This window comes from Ochotona curzoniae, unplaced genomic scaffold (genome assembly GCF_017591425.1).
Source record: "Ochotona curzoniae isolate NIBS_2020 unplaced genomic scaffold, NIBS_Ocur_1.0 scaffold_4701, whole genome shotgun sequence".
Taxonomy (NCBI): domain Eukaryota; kingdom Metazoa; phylum Chordata; class Mammalia; order Lagomorpha; family Ochotonidae; genus Ochotona; species Ochotona curzoniae.
Genome location: NW_024467122.1, coordinates 69,736,925 through 69,759,942, shown reverse-complemented (window position 1 = coordinate 69,759,942; position 23,018 = coordinate 69,736,925). Strand labels below are relative to the sequence as shown.

Below are 23,018 nucleotides of genomic sequence, written 5' to 3'. Positions count from 1 at the left end.
TGGCAAACAAGTTTAAATTAAGGCACATTAGCTCAATGTTTGTTCTAAAATGTAACATGTTAAACAAGAATCTTTCGGAGGCCGGTGGGATGACAAAAGGGAAAACTGAGACCTGCTGCATCCCATATGGGTGCTGGTTCATGTCTGGACTGCTTCACTCCTGGTCCAGCTCCCTGTCAATGGCCTGGGAAATGGGTTCCAACAACCTTGTGGAAGACCCAGATGAAGCCCTGGTCATTGTAGCCATTTGGAGAATAAACCAGCATACAGAAGATCTGTAATTCAGCCTGTCAAATAAATAATGTCTCAGGGGGAAAAAAAGATCCCTCAAAATAACTGGGGCTGGTGTGATGCACACTAATCCTCCCCACCTGTGGCACTGGCCTCCCACATAGACACTGGTTCACATCCCAGCTGCTCTACTTCTGATCCAGCTTCCTGCTTATTGTCAGGGAAAGCAGCAGAAGACGGCTCAAGTTCTTGTACCTCTGCACCCACGTGAGAAACCCAAAAGAACCTCCTGACTTCTGGCTTAGGATAGGCTGAGCTTTGGTCCTTATGGCCATACAGGGAGAGAATCAACAGATGAAAGATTTCTGTCTCTCCTTCTCTCCATAAATCTGCCTTTCCAATAAAAATAAGAAAATCTTAGGAAAAGAGAAAGAAAGAAAAAGCAGGGTTAAATAGCAAAATACTTCTAAACTGTCTACAGCCTTAAATTGTAATATTTTAAAAACTTTGCTGCTTACTTGAGATAGTTTTTCTATTGAGAAAGTCTCAGAATGAAAACATTTATTAAAGTGCAATCAAAGTTATTTTTAATACTTAATTTCTTGGAATTCTCCCCAGATCTAACCATGGCTAGGCAATATTGAAGTCTTTACTTGGGAAAAATTCAGTCTAAGTTCATTACCTTGTTTCTCTTTTTTAAAAATAATTTTGTAAAAACTTTATTACTAATTTTGAATAAAACAGAGATGGATCCTTTTCCTGTATCCAGTGACACTGTTATATATGAAAGTATAGATGCTTTTTTTCTAACGTTTTAGCTAATGCTCCTCCCAAGAAAAGCACAACTGAACTACAGGCCTCAGTTAAACTCTCACTGATGTCTTCAATTCAATATTTACTCAGTGATGCAAAGATCTCGGCTCTTCCTAATCAGAATCAAGTATTCCACAGATGCATCAAAAGCACTCAAAAATATAATCTGACAACATAAGAAACAGACCCTCTATGACTGTTTATTAGAATGAGAATATATTCCAAACCAGTAACTAAAAGGAAAAAAAAATCAAGTTACAGAGCATGCATAAAATACAAAGTAGCAATTTACAAAGAGATAATAGTATCTTCATAACCAATGCTCTAAAATAATAAAATAGCTACAGAAGAAACCAAAATACTGACTACAGCAATGCCTTCCGTGCATCCCACACATCATGAGCACCGCAAAAAGCAAAATATTAACTACTAAACAGAAGAATCTATGCAAGCCCATGTATGTATTCTTGGGGATATCCCACCACCCTGAATAGTATCACTGCAGTTGACACAACCTTCAGAAAACTGCAGAATAAGTGCTTAATATTATCCACAAGAAAGTAAACCAAGTATTAGTGTGCACATTTCTGAATGAGAAACTAGTTGCTTCACTGATTTCAGTAATGTAGTGGAAGAAAATTATTTCAGGTTTCTATAATGCTTAAATGCGTTCTATTTAAATTCAAGGTACTATTTCTTCTTATGTTTTAAAAGAATACATGCCTTTAAGTAGTACCACTTGGGCAGAAATTAACTTCTCACTGTACTTAGACATATTGCAACCAAAGATTTCACTGGATTATATTCCATAATATACTGAAAAATCCAAACATCAGCATTGATAAAAATAATTAATCATGCCTGCTGGTGGATATGCTGTTAAAATTAAGTTGCATTTCACTTTCAGGAAGGTTTTAAAAGAAACACTTCCAAAATTGATACAACTAGCATTAAACCAGTTATTGCCTGAGCAATAAAATGCCACATAATCTATTGCTGGGAAATTAGATCTGTTCAACGACTTGGGTGTCTTGGTCGCTGCCACAGAGTTACAACAGATGGAATTCCACTAGCCTCTGCAGTTCCCAGCCTGCTAAGCAGCACTGTTTAACTTACAGCCCCATAACTGTGCCACTAACAAAATCTTAAGAATCTTTTGTGTTTATGCATAATTCTTGACCATATGAAAGTATCCCCTCTCTAATTAACTCCGATGCTTACAAAAATCAAGAAACAAAATTTCCTAAATTACATGAACCTATTAAGGCATTTTAGAAGTTGACTTTCAGAACAATGGGGAAAATATCAAGCTGTCAAACTCCTGCTGGTTATAGGGCAATGCTTAGATTTGTGGATATATGCACTGTATTGATACAAGAGTGTATTACTTATAAGCTGCTCTGTGGCAAAGTAATATAGCTTATTTCTAAGTTCTCCTTAGTTTGATTTCATCAAGACCAATAGGTCTGAGCTTCAAGTGATCAAGTTTATTATGTCCTACAGTGTGACAGGTTTCCATGATGAAAAGTAAACAATAATTGAGGAATTCAAACATTCAGTTTATTAAACTAAGGCTAGTGAAGCCATAGCATGAAAAAGAGCTGCAGTCATTCGGGACAAGTGGATGATTTTATAAAGCTAAAATCAAGACTTAAGACATGGAAAAATTTGTAAGTATGAGGAGGTAATAAAACACAAAGTGACCACAAGAATTACAAATATATTTAAATCTCAGACCTGGGAAATGGACTATACACAGCCTTCTAGGGGAGGAAACACCTTAGATGTTCTGACAGCACTGCACCTTTGGCTTGTTTTCAGTGGTTGGTGGAACGTGAATAGGAACCACGTTGTTGCTTGGAGACATGTCATTCTCACGTCTGTCTGACATTTGCTTCTGAGAAACAATGCGGTAAATCTCTGAAGGGAAAAAAAAATAGCAACAGTTACTTGAAATAAGCCCACTGATATCTGGCACAAAAGATACATAGGAGACACAACTATATTGGCGGCAAAGACCACAAACTAAATACAGGATGTAGAAATGATAAGTTTTATTGTCAAATAGCCACTGATTAGAATCAACTCATGATTCCAATACTTTCCTTTAGAGCAACAAAGCAGCAAAGGTTTTCCTTTTCAGGGGGAAAGGTTCCCCAGTCTAATAAACCTTGGATGAAAGAACATTACATGGATTATGGAGTTAGACCTGAATGAAGCCACAAGATCTTTTTGATCTAAATACACTAACATTGCATCACTCACAAAAGTAAATACATCAATCTGCTCTATCAGACACAACAAGGCATTTTCATTTTTCTGGGTCATGTAGAGAACAACTTCACAAACTTGCTAAAATCCCAGAAGGATTCAGAAGAGAAACATGAAAAAGAATATGTTCGTCACTGACCTCTTGAATGAAATTATGTAATTAGACAACATCATCAACTGAAAATTTTGCAGGTACACTTTTAACACTTATCAAAAATGTTTAGTATCTGACTGTTCCATTCAATGTTAAACTCCATGATAACCAAAGCTCTGCCTTACTTAGAGCTGTATCTCTGGCATACAGCATGTAAGTGTTCACTAAATTCCTCTACAGTAAGTAGAAGCATTTAACACATTTCAATTGGTCATACACTGCATTACCTAAAATTAGTTTCCCTGACTACATTACTTAAGAACAAACACTGTGGGCCCAGCGGCGTGGCCTAACAGCTATAGTCCTCGCCTTGAACACACCGGGATCACATATGGGCACCAGTTCTAATCCCAGCAGCTCCACTTCCCATCCAGCTCCCAGCTTGTGGCCTGGGGAAGCAGTTGAGGACAGCCCAATGCTTTGGGACCCTGCACCTGCGTGGGAGACCTGGAGGAAGTTCCTGGCTTCGGATTGGCACAGTACCGGCCGTTGCAGTCACTTGGGGAGTGATTCCATGGACTGAAGATCTTCCTGTCTCTCCTCTCTCTATATATGACTTTGTAATAAATAAAAATAAAGAACAAACACTGTATCTATCTTTGTGCAATGCTCTCCAAACCCCACAAAGAAAAGTCCTCAAAATGTAGAATTTTAGAAATGGTGCAAACTTGCACCCATATGCACTATATATTTCTATGAAGGATACTCATGTTTTCCTGTCAAAAATATAGAAAATGAATTTAATCATGAGGAAATAATTAGATAAATCCTGATTGAGGGGAGGATAAATATTCTAAATCTTTGCTGTCCAAAATAATAGCTATCTATTTAAATTAAAAACAAATATTTAAAACCCAATTCCCTTCCACCAATCATGTTTCATGTACAGCAATAATCTATACTGGATACCACAGATACAACACAACACCATCGACACCATATGGGGCTCCTGCCTGGATTCTGCATTTAAAATTGTTAAAATCCAGGCAGGCACAATGGCAGAACAATGACCTTTTTAAAAGAGGGAGTGGGACAGGTGTTTGCCCCAGCAGTCACGCTGCCACCTGGGACACCAGCACCCCTTATCAGAGTGCCCGGCTTCCAGTCCTGACACTTCTAATGCCAGCTTCTTGCTCATGTGCACCCTGCGAGATGGCAGGAGATGGTACAAGTGCTTGGCTCTCTGCCACCCATGTGGGAGACCCCGGCTGAATTCCTGGCTCCTACCTGCAGTCTGGGCCAGCCCGGTCCATTTGGAAAGTACTGGGTAGTATTTGAAAAAAAAATTATAGTTAAGGAGTAAAAAAAAAAATAAGAAAAATGAAGCATGTTTTCAAAATGTTCTGAAATGTTAAGGGTTAGCACTATTAACCAGTGGCCTGCATTTCATACGAGCACTGGTTCATGTCCAGGCTGTTCCACTTCTGATCTAGTTCTCTGCTAATGTACCTGGGAAAGAAGCAGCAGATTGCCAGAGTGCTTGAGTCCCTGCCACCACATGGGAGACCCAGAAGTGGCTCCTGGCTTCCACCTTGCCCAGCCCCAGCTGTTGCACCCAACTGAAGAACGAACCAACAGATAAAAGATAAATCTTTTCCTTCCTAACTCTATTTTCAAAAAAAAAAAAAAATTACAAAATCAATTCATAGTATACAAACATAATTTGGATCCTAATTTGATTTTTTTTAAAAAAAATCTGTCTGCAGAACAGATATTAAGGAATTACTGCCACTTTTAAGTGGTCCTAAGAATAAGTATATAAGTCCTAGTCTTTAAGATAAACATTCCAAAATGTTTGCAAATGAAATGATGTAGTATTTGGGATTTCTTTCAAAATAATTAGAAAGTAGAAAACCATCATAAGTTCATGGTTACCAATGACTACTTGGGAGTTTATAGTATTACTCAACTTTTTTCTTCTTTTTACTCCTCAAATGCCCACAACAGGTCAGGGATGGGCCAAACCCCAGAGAGACCCATCACCAGGGCCTCTCAGGCAGATGAAATCAGAAGCCAGGAAACAAGCCCAAGTATTCCAATATTCTAATCAATATGCCAACCACCACTCCCGCCATTTTACTTGCTGCACAGTAGAACCTCTCCATAACACAAAGATAAAAAAATGAAGAGCATTTTCACTAAATAAGAACATCTCTAAAGCAACATTTAAATAACTGTCAGCCAGTCAACTAAATACATAAAAAATACTGACAGTAAATATATCTTCCCTCAAGGTTTAGTGTTTGTGTTTTTGAGCTAAATATGCCTGAGAAGGCTGATAGTGGTTCAAACTTCAAGCATAAAAGAAAAACTGAATAATCAGATCACAACAAAAATAGGCTAACATTTCTTTAAAAAGCACACAGATTTTTCAAATTCTTCTCACTAGGGGCTTGCACTTAGGCACTACAGATAAAGTGACTGCATACATGCTCAACACTCCAGCTGCTTGATCCCTGATCCACCTCCCTGCTAATACAACTGGGAGAGCAGCAGAGGACGGTGCCTGTGCTTGGGCCCTGCACCCTATGCTCTTGGCTCCTGCCTTCAGCCTGGCCCAGCTTTGTTGTTAAAGCCATTTAAAGCAGTGATCCAGCAGGTGGAAGATCATTTTCTCTCTATCCCTCAATAACTTTCACATACATAAATCTTTAAAAATAAAAAAGGCACACTCCAAATTCTTTTCATTAAAAAGACTAATAAGAGGGCCAGGGGCAGTAGCCTATTAGCTATAGTCCTTGCCTTGCACGCGCCAGGATCCCATATGAGCACCATATGTCCCGGCAGCCTCACTTCCCATTCAGCTCCCTGCTTGTGGCCTGGGAAAGCAGTCCAGAGCGGCCCAAAGCCTTGGGATCCTGAACCCATGTGGGAGACCCAGGGGAAGCTCCTAGCTCCTGGCTTTGATTTAGTTTAGCTCTAGCTGCTGCAGCCACTTGGTGAACCAGCAGACAGAATAGCTTTCTGCCTGTCTCTCCTTTGCTCTGTAGATCTGCCTTTCCAAAAAATAAATAAATATTTTAAAAAGTAATAGGAGTGAATCAAGGGTTAAGAAATAATTGCCCTATAGAAAAATAGATTACCCTTAAGTTATTCAATCAGGCTAGTGCCTAAGAAATAATCACCAATTTACAAAAACCATTCATTGTTTTTGTTTTCTAATTCCAACTGGGTAGATCTGACCTTTGGAGAGCAAATTATTAAATATGTGATGCCTGTATATTTTAACTTCTCTACCCTTTATTCTGAAAGTTAGAACTGAAACAAAAAACTTGCAGTTTCTTATATAAAAAGACAAATATGCGTAATAGATAAGGAAGAGTTCTCAGATAACACAGAGAAATAATTGAAGACATCTCATTACAAAGAAAAATATATGAGTAGTGCTATATAACTGCAAGTATTACTTGCTTTTAGAAATGGATTACTGCAACATTTACTTAAATTATCAAAAGGGGAAAATGTCATCAAAGCATTATTAAAAAAATCAATATTGGCAAGAAAACCAGAAGAAAATAATTGTTTGCAGGTGTAATTAGCTCTAATTACAAGTACCTTGAAGGTCTTATAGCTGAGTGTGGCATTTAAATAAGGCTTTGATAAAAAAAATAGGAAGCAGGTGACCTTGTAGTGGTATCTGATTAGGAAAGGTCATTCAGCAGGGAGAGGACGGACTAGCAGTTTGCTAAAACAGATGCAAGTGCTGTGCTTCCCTCTTCCAAGGGCATGGCCTCTTTTAGAGCCCCATGAATGCCACACCTGATGCCTGTGCAGTTTCTCTACAAAGTGTCTAAAGGAGAGGGAAGGCCAGAAAGAAAAGGAGTCCAGCTATCATTCCTTTACTGGATCAACTGTCAGAGAACTAAATGTAAAGTAAAATGTTAACATGATAGCTTTAAATATAAAATAAAGCTTAATGCCAAAGATATACACATATCTCCACACTAATGGTGTTATGGAGTGCAGCCATTGATAGCCAGCACCCACTGACAGTAGCCAAATGGAATATGACTGTATCCCCTACCCTCTGTCCTGACGATGGGGCCTAATACCAATGGAATGTTAATTCCATCCTCAGCCACTCTCCCCACCACCTAGGTATTTGCTCCTGCCCACCTGTGACTCACCTATCATCTGAGAGGGGACGGTATTGCATTGTGTGTAACCACTCCCCTCACCAGCCCCTTTAAAGGCTCGTGAAGAAGGGGCTCACTCTTTCTGCTCAGGTGCTTCCATTGCTCTAGCACCTGGACTCTTGGCTGACCTAGGACAGGTAATCCCCTGAGCATGGTCCCTGTGTACTGCTTATATGGGACAATGAATACAGCAATGCTATTTCTGTTTTGTGTACTATCAGAAGTTTCAGGAGAAGTGAAGTCTAGCAGTGATGGAATGTAGGCAGAGAAGCCAGGGAAAGCTGAATGTCTGTAGCTTTGTAAGTGTGTCAGATTTTTCATTGCATGTCTCTTAGGATAACTTACATTGTTGTGGAAGCTGGGACATAGGTCTTCAGCTTAACGGATGGACTTCAGGATAATGACCATTTGTTATGCTTGGGGTAATGATTGGTTGGATTATGTTTTGTTGGATTATGATTGGTTGGAATGCTGTATGGATTTGTGATTTGCTATTTCTAGTATGCTCTATTACTACCAAGCTTGGTTAATAAAGACTCCTTAATAAACCTTAAACATGTCTGGTCTGATCTCACTCACACCCCATAACAATGGAAGAAAAGATGGAATTACAAAACAATTCTGAGCAAGTTAAATGCAACTGTTCCAAATCAGGGAACAAGAAGAGTTGAAATTCTTTAGCCCCTCCCAAAGCTGTGCAAACCCCGAAGGGTGAGCTGGTACTATAAGAAGAAGCTCTTGGTTAGTCAAACTCGCTGCAATCAGGTAAATCTCTTAAAGGTCAAAAATGTTTTGACATTTTAAAGAGTTGCTATATACCAACAACAAAGTAAATTAAAGCAGGAGCGTTTGGTGCAGTAGTTAAGATGCCTCTTGGGACACCTGCATCCCACACTGGGGTGCCTCATTCTAACTCCAGCTACTTCTCATTCAATCCAGCTTCCTGCTAATACACATGCCGGAAGGCAGCAGGCAATGGCCCATGACATCCACATAGGAGAACAGATTGAGTTATGGGGTGCTAGTGTCAGTTTCACCTAGTCCTGGCTGTTTCAAGAACTTAGGAAGTAAACCAGCAGATGGAAGAGAGACAGCTCAAAATCAATCACCCCCCACATCACCATACCACATCCCTCCCAAATAATATGGAAATGAATACATTTTTTAAAAATCCTCACACCTCTATCAAAGTTAATACCTAAAAATGGTAATCCTATTTTAAAGAAAGTGCTAGTAAGTAAATTACAATTGTTTCAACTACATATTTAATAATTTATCTTCATACTTTGTACTTACTAACTCCATGGAGACACCCAGCAGGTAGCACCTTAACCTCACTAGTGATGAATAAAACAGATCAATCCTGAGTGTGTCCTGATACAATACACTGACAACACCTCTCTCGTGTTCCTGCCAAAGTGAACAGCCTGGATTTAACCGTGAAGAACATCAAGTCGGGAGAAATCCAAACTTAGGATACAAAGAGACAAAGAAACCGTTCCATACAGAGTGTAAAGAAACACGGCAGAAAAATAAAATGCTTTGCTAATAAGGGCATTAGAATAATTGATGAAATGTGAATAAAACCTACAGCTATCTGGTTTTAATCTGTTTTTAAGATTTATTTATTGAATTACTTGACAGGCAAAGTTAGAGAAGAAGGAAATCCTCTATTCAAATAGCTGCCACAGCTGGGACTGAGCCATGCCAATGCCAGGAGATTCTTCTGGGTCTCTCATGTGGCTCCAGGGGCCCAAGTACTTGGCCATGTTTTGCTGCTTTCCCAGATACCCAGCAACTGGGACTCGGATCAGCATCCAAATGCCTTCTCACAAATGCAGATGGCAGCTTAACCTGCTGCTCCACAGTGTTGGCCCCAATTTTAATCTTTATATAATGGTTATAAAAGAGAAATGCCCTTGTTTTTAGGAAATACAAAATTGAAAAGTACTTAGGGATTGCTAATGCCCCCCAGGAAGGCAGCGGAAGACAGCCCAAGTACTCAGCCGCTGCCACCTTGTGAGGGAGTACATGGAGATGTGGGTCCCTTGGCTTCCAGCCGTCCCAGCAATGGCCACTGCAGCCAGCCATTTCAGGGGCCAACTGCAAAATGCAAGACTCTGTTTCTTCCTTTCTTTCTGTCGCTCTGCCTTTAAAGAAATAAACCTTAAAAAGTTTTTTCTTCTAGCAATATCAACATGAAATGTAAATGTTCTTTTAATATTGTTAAAATTGGGCCCGGCGCAGTGGCGCAGGTGGTTAAGTCCTCGCCTTGCACACCCGGGATCCCATATGGGCGCCGGTTCTAATCCCGGCAGCCCGACTTCCCTTCCAGCTCCCTGCCTGTGGCCTGGGAAAGCAGTCGAGGACGGCCCAAAGCTTTGGGAACCTGCACCCGCGTGGGAGACCCGGAAGAGGCTCCTGGCTTCGGATGGGCATAGTATCGGCCCGTTGTGCTCACTTGGGGAGTGAATCATCGGACGGAAGATCTTCCTCTCTGTCTCTCCTCTCTGTATATCCGCCTTTCCAATGAAAAAATAATAAAAAAATAAATCTTTAAAAAAAAAAAAAATATTGTTAAAATTAATGTAGAATTTGTCCTAATGAGATAACTGTTCTGTTTTCCCTATGCATCAATATCCCCACTGGCATATAAGAGGAAGAAAAATTTATAATAAGCATTCTAACACTTGCAAAACAATACAGATGTCTGTTTGCCACAAGCTACGATTAATCTCACAGGTCAAAACTGAGATTTATGCAGGAAGCTGAGGAGTCTATATAAAGAGAAAAAATGGCAGTAAGTGACACAAGCTTGCTTTCAAGCAACAACAAAGTTCAAGCTAGGGTAAATCTGAGGAAAAATACCCAGATATTTTTCATCTTTGAAAACAGTTTAATTTTAAGTATACATCACTGTTCATTTTCTAACGAATCAGAAGTTTTTTTGTTGCTGCTTTATTTTGTTTTGTTTTTAAAAGTTACTTATTAACCTGAAAACCAGAGCTTCAGAGAAAGAGGGAGAGACAGAGACCATCCATCTGCTGATTTCTTCCTCAGGAGGCCACATCACCAGGGGCCAGGCCAGGCCAAAGCCAAGAACTTCCTTTGGGTCGCCCACAGAGGTGGCTGGGGCCCAAGTCCTTAGGCTGTCCCCACTGCTTTTCCCAGTCCATTAACAGGGAGTTAGGTCAGAACCAGTGCCCATAGGGGAAGCCAGAGTAACAAGTGGTAGTTTTTCCTGCTATGCCATGAAGGCAGTACCAAAGTTCATTGTGAAAAATGACACTAACAAGGCCCGGTATAGTGGCTTAGTGGCTAAAGTCCTCACCTTGAATGCGCCAGGATCACATATGGGCACCGGTTCCAATCCCAGCAGCCCCACTTCCTATCTAGCTCCCTGGTGTGGCCTGGGAAAGCAGTCAAGGACGGCCCAAGGCCTTGGGACCCTGTATCTGCATGGGAGACTCAGAAGAGGCTCCTGACTCCTGGCTTCAGATCAGCTCCACTCTGGCCATTATGGTCACTTGGGGAGTGAATCAACAGACGAAGATCTTCCTCTCTCCTCCTCTCTGTATATCTGTATATCTGATTTTCCAATAAAAATAAATAAATCTTAAAAATGATACAAGCAAGTAACTACAAATGGAAGAAAAGACTTGTTTTATCTTCACTTATTATCAGGAAAAAAGGACTACTAGTATTGAAGAGATTTGATGGGACATTTAAAATGTCCTAGATTCACACACCTTTAAGGGTCATTTGATTCACACATTTTAAGCCCACTTAGGGCCAGAGAGGTCCAAATGACTTTGCACTGAAATGTAAAATTCCAGACATCCTGAGTCTCAATCTAGTACTCCACACACTAACTCAACAGAATTCATACAAGAAGTTACAAAGAAAATAAGTATGGAGTCAGCACCTGGCATAGGAGTCTAAGCCTTAGCCTGCAGCATCAGTGTCCCAGCTGCTCCACTTGCCATCCATCTCCCTGTTTACAGCCTGGAAAAGCAGAGGAGGATGGTCCAAAGCCTTGGGACACTGCACTAGCATGGGAGGCCTAAAAGAAACTCCTGGCTTTAGATCGACTAAGCTCTTACTGTTCCAGCCATGTTGGGTGTTTCGGCTTCCTTCTCTCTGTAACTCTGCCTTTCAATAAGATTAAATCTTTAAAAAAAAAAAATCCCAAGCAGGACTCGTAAGCATGGTACACATGTCATCAGATCGTCCTTGCCTAAATCAAACCAGCAAGCAATGACCTTGACACAGAGAAGATTTTGAAGGAGAGCTACTGGATTCAAAGACTGTTCTAAGTCACTCTTCTTCTGATAACAGGAAGCAATTCTAATAATAAAGCTACATAAATCACCAACACTTAATTATTTAGCCACTAATCTATGAAATGTTCACTATGTACAGGGATAGCTCAATACCTTACAGGCATTATCCTGTACTCATTTTTGGAGTCTAGAGCTAGCGTCTCAGTGACAGGTCGTCCTGATGGATTTCAGAAACAAAAGATCTGACAAGCTGCAACACAAGTGAAATCATACCACCAGGTTTTATAAGCACAGATTCGCTCAAAACAGAAAAGCAAAACTTCCCGAAAATTTTACAAATGAAGTGAAGATCAAAAAAGGCTAAGGAACTTGCCTAAGGTTACAGAGCTAATAGTCAGTGGAAAAGTCAGGACTAACATCCAAGTCAGGCTTCCAAGTCCATGTTCTTAATGTCTAGGCTTATTCTCAACTTCACTGCAGTAAAACAAGTTAAAGTTGAAAATTGTTCACCTGATACAAGGGCTACTTGTAACAATTAAAACTTAGAAATGGAAGTTCATTTATTTAGCCATTTCTTCATATAATTTTTTAAAGATTTATTTTTATTGAAAGGTCAGATATACAGAGAGGGAAAAAGACAGAAATGAAGATCTTCCATCCAATGGTTCACTCCCCAAGTGGCCGCAACGGCCAGAGCTGAGCCAATCTGAACCCAGGAGCCTCTTCCAGGTCTCCCACACCAGTGCAGGGTCCCAAGGCTTTGGGCCATCCTTTATTGCTTTCCCAGGCCACAAGCAGGGAGCTGGATGGGAAGCGGGCTGCCGAGACTCAAACCAGCACCATATGTGATCCCGGTGTGTTCAAGGTGAGAACTTTAGCCACTAAGCTACAGTGCTGGGCCCTTCATATAAATTTTTTAAGAACACCATCACACAAGACTACTACATATTAACTCCACATTCTAACTTTTAAAAAAGGTTTATTTATTCTTTTATTGGAAAGGCAGACATATAGAGAGAAGGAGATACAGAGAAAAAGATCTCCCATCTGCTGTTTCACTCTGCAAATGGCCACAATGGCCAAAACCAAGCTGATCTGAAGCCAGGAATCAGGAGCTTCTTCCAGGTCTCCCACATAGATGCAGGTCCCAAAGCTTTGGGCCATCCACTGCTTTCCCAGGCCACAAGTAGAAAGCTGGATCAGAAGTGGAGTAGCCAGGACACGAAACAGCACCCATATGGGATACCAAGAAATGTAAGGCAAGGGTTTAGCCAATAGGCTGTTGCACCAGGCCCAAGATGACTTGCTAACCCATAAGTTCTTAAAAGCACTGTATAATTTATAAGGCAGGCATAGTGCTATAACTGTTAAGCCATCTTGTATAATGGCCACATTTACTGTTGGTACTAGTTCCAGTTCTGGCTACTCCACTCCCAATCCAGTTTCCTGTTAATGCACCTGTGAAGACCGCAGATGAGCACCCAAGTGTTTGGATCCCTATCACTCAGTGGGACGCCTGACTGGAGTTCCAAGTTCTAGCTTCAGCTGGCTGGCTTCTGGGGCCACCTGAGTGTGAACAGCAGAGAAAATAAATCGCTGTCTCTCCCTCATTGTCACGTTGCCTTTTTCAAACAAAGAAAAGTCAATCTTCATCTCAACTTTCTAAGTTCAGTCACTGGCTGATTTTTATTTTCAAGTGACGATATGCATCTTTTCATCACAACAGTTCTACTTTCGAGTCTTCACATACTTTTTTTAAACTTTTATTTATTTTTACTGGAAAATCAGATATAGAGAGAGGAGGAGAGAGAGAGAGGAAGACGTTCCATCTGATGATTCATTCCCCAAGCAGCCGCAACAGCTGGTGCTGTGCCAATCCGAAGCCAGGAGCTTGTTCTGAGTCTCCCATACGGGTACAAGGTCCCAAGGCCTTGGGCCGTCCTCAACTGCTTTCCCAGGCCACAAGCAGGGAGCTGGATGGGAATCGGGTCACTGGGATTAGAACCAGTGCCCATATGGGATCCTGGTGTATTCAAAGCGAGAACTTTAGCTACTAGGCTACCACACCAGGTTCTTCACATACATCTTTAAAAATTTATTTTTCCTTTTTCTTTACTAAATTTCTATTTTTTAAAAAACATTTCAATTTTATTTGAAAGATAGATTTACATATACTGACAATAGGATGCTGGACTGTCTGCCATTGTCTGTACCCACAATGTCAGGAGACACTTAAATAGCAAAATGATGGACTTAGGACTGCTTATGAAGGACTGTACTAATGTAATAATATGGGAAAAATCAGTTTGAGGGAGGAAATTTGTGAAGCATGTATGGGAAATCCCAGAACCAATGGCATTGTATCATAAAATAAAAAATTAGAAAATTTTAAAAATTTCAGAAGCAGAAAGATGGATTTACAGAGAAGCAGAAGCAAAAAGAAAAGTATCTTCAATCTGGCCACAAGAGCTAGAACTGAGTCCATCTGAAAACTACAAGCCAAAAGCTTCTTCTGGTTTCCCTCCTGGGTGCAGGGCAAGGCTTTGAGCATCATCCGCTGACTTCCTGGGGCATCAGCAGGGAGCTGGACCGGAAGTGGGACAGCTAGGACACAAACTGATGCCTACAGTCAGACTACAGACTGTTGAGCCATCACATCAGTCCTTCACTGAATTTCAAAAAGGTATTTCCATCTTTCCATAGTTGGGATACTGGGGATACTGCGTTTTCTTTCTATTTTTTTTATATACGTGTGTATGTATGTATAATTCATTTCACTATGACTATGAAGTTTGGACTGAAGTAACAATGTAATAGTGGAAGAGAACAAAGTATTTTCCCCATTGGAAACCTGAAGAATTGAGATTGACTAACACTCAACGAACAAGATTTGTAATTAATTTTATACTCCAAACAGTTCTTGCTAGCTCTTGCAAGACAGGCATTTTTGCAACTCTGATACAGTTTTCTGAATAATTTGTTTATATGACCTTCCTGAAACTTGCAATTCCAACTGTATAATCAGAAAATGCCAAGTCTTACCTGTTAGAATTGTCTGAAAAGCAGCTTCTACATTTGTGGAGTCTAAAGCAGATGTTTCAATAAATGACAACCCATTCTTTTCTGTGGGAAGAAACAAAAATTCAGTTTGGTCAAATTTTACAAGTAAAAGATTGTGATATAATCAAAGCCCTGAAATAATAACAAAACTTTTAAAATTTAAGATTCCTCCAACTTTCAGAACAAAAAGGACACCATTCTATGAAAACTTGAGCAGTACGAAATTTTCATTGGCTTCTTAATTAAAGATTATCTCTAAATATTACCCAACACTCAGCTATTCTCATTCCTTACAGTGCTCCACATCCATTTGGCATTCACTTAGAAGTACAGAATTCTAGATGAATTCTGTAATTGTATTACTTGAAATAAAGTTTCTCCTTCTCTGGGACATTAAACATTGTTACAGAAAACTATCCTCAGCATAGTTATTAGTGCACTTTCACTAGCTAGGAATGCATGATGTTGCTTTCTGGTAAACAGCCCCCACCAACACTGGGGCAGGAGCAAGAGAAAGGCAGCTCCTTCACGGGGCCAACAATGTTACAGCTCCTCAGCAGCTGCATCCCTGCCGGTCCCTAACACGCATGGGACACTGCCAGCCAGACCTACACAGAGCAGCCCCAGTAAGACACAGACACACTGGAAAGGGAGCCAGCACAGGATACATTAATGGATTCTATTTACTTCTTCAAGGGACAAAAAAGAGGGCAATGTTTATTTTTCATTTTTGGCAACAAAAACTCAAAGCCATGGTGTTTTAATAACTTGAAGTTCTGCTCAAGAGCCATATAGTCATCACAAACTTTCAAAACCACCATCTTGGCTGAGCATTTTTACCTTTTTGAAACTACCGTAACTTACTACCTTCAGTCAAAGAGTGAAGCAGCCACAAGACGTAATTAGCGAGAAAAACAAAATCACTGTTCTGTCACAAGATTCCAACCACTAACCTGCAAAAGCTCTCGCTTCATCTGTAGGAACTGCCCTGAGGTGACGTAAATCACTCTTATTGCCCACAAGCATGATAACAATGTTACTATCAGCATGATCTCTCAGTTCTTTCAGCCATCGTTCTACATTTTCATATGTGAGATGTTTAGCAATGTCATAAACCAATAAGGCACCTACAGCTCCACGATAATATCTGAAAACAGAAAAACATGAATTTTCAAATATTTATTCACTGTAATTGAAAGGCATAGACACACAGACAGAAAGGGAAAGGTGTGGCCCCACCTGTTGGTTCACTCCCCAAATGCCTAGGAGCTGAAAGCTCAGTACATACAGGTCTTCCACAGGGTGGCAGGGCCCGACTAGAGGAGCCATCACCTGATGTGCACCTCCCAGGGGGCACCCCAGCAGGAAGCTGAACTCCAAAGCAGAGTCAGGACTCCAGACTGAAACAATAGTCTTGACCATTGCCGCCATGGCCACACACTTTATTAATGCTCACTTTCAACTATTTGAAACTGCATCTGATGTTTCCATGGGAGTAACAGGATTCAAGTATGTAAGCCATCATTTACTGCCTACTAGAATGCATCAGCAGGAAGTTGGGGTCTGAACGGCACTGCTGATACAGGACAAAGGCATCCCATCAGGCAGTTTAACTCCCTATACCACAATGCCCATCCCCAGGAACTAAATGTTACTGCTTCTATCTTGTAGTCTCTTTCTGATATAAACAACCATTTATCACAAAGGAACATCAAAATAAAAGCAAACACCAGTGAGAATTCAAAATACAGACCTAATATTTTCAAACATATTTAGAGGAGCTAACATGTGGTACAGATTAAGCCAACATTCACAATACTGGCACCCCACATCAGAGTGCTGCTTCAAGTCTCGTTGCTCTGCTTCCAACCCAGTTCCCTGCTTATGTACCTTTTTAGGCCCCTACCATCTATGGAAGACCCAGATGGAGTTCTGGGCTCCTAGCTTCAACCTAGTCCAGATCTAGCTGCTGTGCCATTTGGGGAATGAATATCTTTTTATTGAAAAGGCAGATTTTACAGTGTGAAGGAGAAACAGAAAAAGATCTTCCATCCACTGGTTGACTTCCCAAATGACAACAACCAGAGCTGATCTGATCCAAAGCATGAGCCTCTTCTGGGTCTGCTACACAGGAGCAGGGGCCCAAGCTTTAGGCCGTCCTCCACTGCTTTCCCAGGCCACAGGCAGGGAGCTGGTTGGGAAGTAGAGCAGTTGGAATACAATCCAATCTACACATGAGATGCTGACACTCACAGGTGGAGGATGTGCCTATTCAGTCATCACATCAATCCCTCCAGTTTCAATTATCCACAAACTACAATACAAAAATATTAGATAGGAAATTTCAAAACTAAACAATGTATATTTTATACTTCACTTTATTTGAAAGGCAGAAAGACACAGAACTCTTCATCTGCCAGTTCACTTTCTAAAAGCCTTAGCAACCAAGGCTAGGCCAGGCTGAAGACCCCAGAACTCCATCCAGGTCTCCCAAGTGGGGATCAGACTCAAGCACTTAAGCCATCATATGTGCTTCCAAGAGCACACATTAGCTGGAAGCTGGTCTGAAGTGCAAGAACTGGGACCAAAACCAGGCACCTCCTGTGAAGGTGGGCATCCCAAATGGCAACTTAACTGCTTCCACCACACACCCAACCTAACAAAGCATATCTAAGTGGCACCTGACGAGTACAAGATCTCACACAGTGTAATTCTAACCAGGTTGTACAGGCAAGGACATGCATCATCCCTTTGTCAGGTACCTCCACGTCACATGAGCTACCAACCCATAAATAATCACATCAACTGTCCTCATATCATTGTGTTTAAGTTCAAGCAACCTCTATTTCATTTAATAAGGATTCCAAACACAAGAATAAGAACGTTTGCAATTCAGATATGTTGAGGAAAAGTCATAAAATGCATCGGTTAAGTGAAGATAGAGGGTTCATGCTTTTGGGTATCACTGGAGGTATTTAAATGTATCCTTCGTGGATAAGGGGAATACTGTACATTTTCCAAAACTCAGTTAATTCACTTGATGATAATTCATTCCAAAGAACCTTTTTTTAAAGATTTATTTATTCTTATTGCAAAGTCAGATACACAGAGGAGAGAGCAAGATCTTCCCTCCAATGATTCACTCCCCAAGTGACCGCAACAGCTGGAGCTGTGCCAATCTAAAGCCAGGAGCTCTTCCAGGTCTCCCATGCGGGTGCAAAGTCCCAAGGCTTTGGGCCATCCTCGACTGCTTTCCCAGGCCACAAGCAGGGAGCTAGATAGGAAGTGAGGCTGCTGGGATTAGAACCAGTGCCCATTCGGGATCCCAGTGCATTCAAGGCAAGGACTTTAGCCACTAGGCCACGTCGCTGGACCCCATTTCACAGAACTTTAAAAATTATATGGGCTAGCATTGTAGCACATTAAGTTAAATCTCCATTTGCGATGCTGGCAACCCCTATGGGTACATGTGAGATTCCTGGCTGTTCCACTTCCCTGCTAACAGTCCTGGGGAAGCAGCAGAAGATGGCCCAAGTCCTTTGGGTCCATACACTACATGGGAGTTTGGGAAGAAGCTTCAGGTTCCTGGCTTCAGCAGGCCCCGACCCAACCCTGGCGGATATAGCTATCTGCAGAGTGAACCAGTGGATGGATGATTCTCTGTCTCTCCTAACTGCCTTTCAAATAAAATAAAGACTAAATATTAAGAGGGGGGGAAAAAAAGCAAAACCATGAGACTTACGCTGAGGTTATAGCTCGGTATCGCTCTTGCCCTGCTGTGTCCCATATCTGTGCCTTTATTGTTTTCCCATCAACTTGGATGCTCCTTGTTGCAAATTCTACTCCAATGGTGCTCTTGCTTTCCAGATTAAACTCATTCCGAGTAAATCGAGACAGAAGATTACTCTTTCCAACACCAGAATCTCCAATAAGGACAACTGCAAAGACAAAGAACTTAATGTCAGATGAGTTAACCACTTTCAGACTATCACACGCTTTCAACAGAATCAAGTTTGGCTTTAAAGTAAATAAGCAAAACAAAAACAAAGCCCAGGATATTTAACTTTTAAAAAAAATTTGTTTCATATATTTGAAATGCCAGAGTGAGAGTGACAAAGAGAGGGGAGGGAGATGGCAGAGAAAGATCTTTCAACTGCTGGTTCACTCCCTAGATACTATACAAAGGCTGGAGGTAGGCCAGGCCAAAATCAGGAACTCCATCTGGGTCTCCCACACGGGTGCAGGGCCCCAATTATTTGGGTCATCCTCTGCTGCTTTCCCAGTTGCATTAGCAGCAGCTGGATCAGAAGCAGAATAGCTGGGGCACAAATCAGCACTCTTAACCCTCTGTGCCACAACCACAGCCCAGGTTACTTGCTTTTTAACGATTATGGGCAGGAAGCTGAATCGGACCCATTATCCATTAGTGGAAGCAATTTATCCTCTTAAATCAGTTTCAGGGCTGGTGTTGTGGCACAAGTTAGGCCAGCTCCACTTCTGAAGCAGTTCCCTACTGATGTGCCTGGGAAAGCAGCAGGTGGTGGTTCAAGTACCTGGGCCCCTGCCACCCCCTATACAGACCCACAGCTCCTGGCTTTGGCCTGGCCCTGCCCAGCTTTTGCAGCATCTGGGGAACAAATCAGCAGATGGGTTATCTGTCTCTCTTTAACTCTTCCAAATAAAACAAATCTTTAACATAAAACAAACAACAAAAACACACCAAAAAACCCACCTGTTCCCACTTCTATAATGATTCCCACACATCATCTGCTTAGCACAGATAGAATATTGGTTTAAACATGCAATTTTAATCGTAAGTGTGCTAACCATTGATGACAGGTATTAATTACCATCAATACTGTACCAGCCTTACTACCTTAGAAGACAGTAACTTAAAAAAAAATTTAAAACAACAACAAAAAGTAGGGGCTGGCATAGTGGCATGGCAAGCTAAGCTTCTAACTGCAGCATCCCACATAGACGCAGTTTGAGTCTTGGCCTCTCTACTTTCGATCCAGCTCCCTGATAATGTCCTGGGAAAGCATCAGAGAATGGTCCAAGTCCTTGGGCACCTGCACCCACGTGGAAAATCTGAAGGATGCTCCTGGTTCCTGACTTCAGCTCGGCCCAGATCCACTAACTGCGGCCATTTGGGGAATGAACCAAGGAATAAAAGATCTCTCTCTCACCCCTAACTATCTTCCCAGTAAAAATGAACCTTTAATTAAAATCAGACACGAAAACAAAGGATAGTAATGGGGGGGGGGGAGAGAATATGTTCTATTTAGTTATACCAAATACAAGATATGACCTGGGTACTGACACTTAGGGAACAGACTATTCATTTAACATGGGAAGTATCAGGTTTATAAACTTTGCCAACTCTGCTACTCAGATTACAGAAACCAAGATGAGCTTTAATAGTTCCTTCATCAGATTAGCACAAAGCTAGAAACCATTCCCATTCCACCCCCCAAAATAACAAAAACAAACCTTACTGAACAAAACAAAGACCCAGGAACCCAACACTTCTCATTTACTGTGAGCCAGAGCCAAAGCAAGCGAGGCACACACTTTCACTTAGGAATTCATGAATTCTTTAAAAAATCAAAAAGATTTATTGATTTAATTGGAAAGGCAGATTTCACAGAGAAGAGGAAAGCTGCACAAACATCATCCATTTGTTGGTGCAGTCCCCAAATGGCCACAGCGGCAGGAGCTGAGGCAATTTGAAGCCAGGAGCTTTTTTCAGGTCTCCCACATGGATACAGGTGCCCAAAGTCTTAGGCCATCTTCCCACTGCTTTCCCAGGCCACAAGGAGAGAGCTGGATCGGAAGTAGTACAGCCAGGACATCAACGGATACCCATACAGGATGCTAACACTGGGCCCAGGTTTTTTTAATTATTGTTGTTCAAAGATGTATTTATTTGAAAGTCAGTTACAGACACACACACACACACACACACACACACACACGCAGAAACAGGTATCTTTCATCTTTTGGCTCACTCCCCATAAGGCTGCAACAGTCAGGGTTGAGCCAATCCAAAACGAGGAGCCGGGATCTTCATTGGGATGGATTTCCCACATGGGGGCAGGGACCCAAGCACTTAGCCCATATTCCACTGCTTTCCTGGGAACATTAACCGGGAGTCAGATTGTAAGTAAAGCAACCAAGATAGGAACCAATGCCTAGATCAGGTGCTGGTATCACAGGTAACAGCTTAATTTGCTATGCCAACATCAATGCTGCCCCCAAACCTTCTCCCATTAGATAGATTTTATATGGACAATAAGATAAGTTGTTTTTAGGGGTTGCTTTTTTTTAAAAATCTGAATTTAAAGTTCAAAATGCAACTGTTCATGCCATCTCTGCTAGAAAACATTTTTTTCACTTGTAAAAATTTTATTGACATTTCAGGTGATACATTTATTTCTACTGTTGCTTACTAATGCTTCTTATTTACCAAAACCAATTATCCAGTTTAGATACCAGAACTAGAAAATCAAATACACAAGAATGAGCTAAGGAAAAGGCCTAGACCTTCACAAGAGACTAGGATTTGGTAGTGCAGGCAAAGCGAGAATGCCCTGAGAGAGCTCGCTGCACTCCCAGCCAGAGGAAGAAAGAGCCATTATTTCTTCCTCCCCCGCCACCGAAGCGGATACAAGCTGGCTTCTGCACAGTCCTGCAGGGAGTACATTATCCAAAGCCTATCTTTTTGGCTTCCTCTATTAGCTGATTCAGCAAGAAATCTTCCCGGCTGCAGTGACTCCATGCAGCACAAAGAGTAGTTATTTCTAACCATCTAATCCATTACGGGTGCCCAAGGTGAGGGGCAAGCACACATATTTAATGCTTTCATCTGGGTATCTGGGAAGATGTTAAGGTCATGAGAACAATGCACAAAAAAAGACACTTTCAACTTTCTAGTTACTTTCCAAGTCCTTCATTCTGAACGTAAAGTTAACACCAAAGTTTTTTAGGGGTATTTTTCTTTTGCTTTGCTTTGTTCAAAGTACTTATTTATTACACGAAAGGCAGAGTTACAGAAAGGGAAAGACAGAGAAACCTTCCAACTGTTGGTTTACTCCCTAAGATGGCTTCAATAGCTGGGGCTGAGCCAGGCAGAAACCGAAAGCCTGAAACATCATCAGGGTCTCAACAAGAATACGGTGTGGGGCTCAAGCACTGGGAAAGCAGCCTAAGATATATTTCCCAAGCATATTAGCAAGGAGCTGGATCAAAAGGAGACCAGCCCCAGTCACTATTGCCATTTGGGGTGTAAACCAGCAGATGGAAGACCCCCTCCCTCTCTATTTAACTCTACCTTTCAAATAAATTTCTGAAAAAAAGAAAAAAAGGAAATGGAGCAGCCAGAACTTGAACCAGTGTTTGGTACTCACATGGGATGCTGGCCCCACAGAAGGATATTGAACCTGCAGCTCCATCACACAGCCCCCAAAGCCATTTCAACAAGACTCGACCTTGTAATAAGATACATCACTGCTGCTGCTTAGTGTAACGGGCTGCGTGCTTTGCTCAGGAAACCTCCTAAGGTTCACTTTCAGCCCCTATCATATCACTGAGGTATAAAATCCTAACTTGAAGTGGGGAAAACAAGGAGGGGAACAAAGTTAGAACCCTTCCTCTGTCCCAGGCACTCCCACATAAATCAGTAACTTGGGAGCCAGCCACACAGTTTAAAGTGCAGGGAGTGAGATATCTAGATTGACAATGCCTTTAGAAGGAAAGGAAACACACACTGAACAGCTTCCACCATCCACAGAAACACCAACACTTGACAGTTATGGTTTCGTTTCTTTCGACCTCCACTTTAAACCAATGATTATCATTGAATTTCTTAATAAAAATCCAGTAAGGGATTTTTTTTTTCAGTGTAACCAACTAACGTGATTTTTTTTTTAAAAAAAGCACCCTTAGCATTCAAAATTCAGGACTTATTTGCAGTACTGAACAGTTATCTCAAGGACACATGACGAGGTTGCCAGAATGGAATGGCAAGTTGTTGCAGGATACTTTAAAGCACCACAGAAGATGCTGCTG

At 41.3% G+C, this 23,018-nt stretch overlaps 1 protein-coding gene across 3 annotated transcripts in view; it reads right to left on the bottom strand.

The window, feature by feature from the left end:
* Positions 1-1,224: 1,224 nt before the first annotated feature.
* The window catches only part of RAB11A (RAB11A, member RAS oncogene family), a 106,590-nt gene continuing 84,796 nt past the window's right edge, over positions 1,225-23,018 (bottom strand). For all 3 annotated transcript variants that reach the window (XM_040970083.1, XM_040970085.1, XM_040970084.1), the window contains 4 exons: positions 18,691-18,886; positions 15,902-16,095; positions 14,931-15,011; positions 1,225-2,964 (listed from right to left, as the gene is read on the bottom strand). In XM_040970083.1, coding sequence (XP_040826017.1) covers positions 2,825-2,964; positions 14,931-15,011; positions 15,902-16,095; positions 18,691-18,886 — 611 coding nt within the window. In that variant the 3' untranslated portion in view covers positions 1,225-2,824. The remainder of the gene's footprint in view (positions 2,965-14,930; positions 15,012-15,901; positions 16,096-18,690; positions 18,887-23,018) is intronic.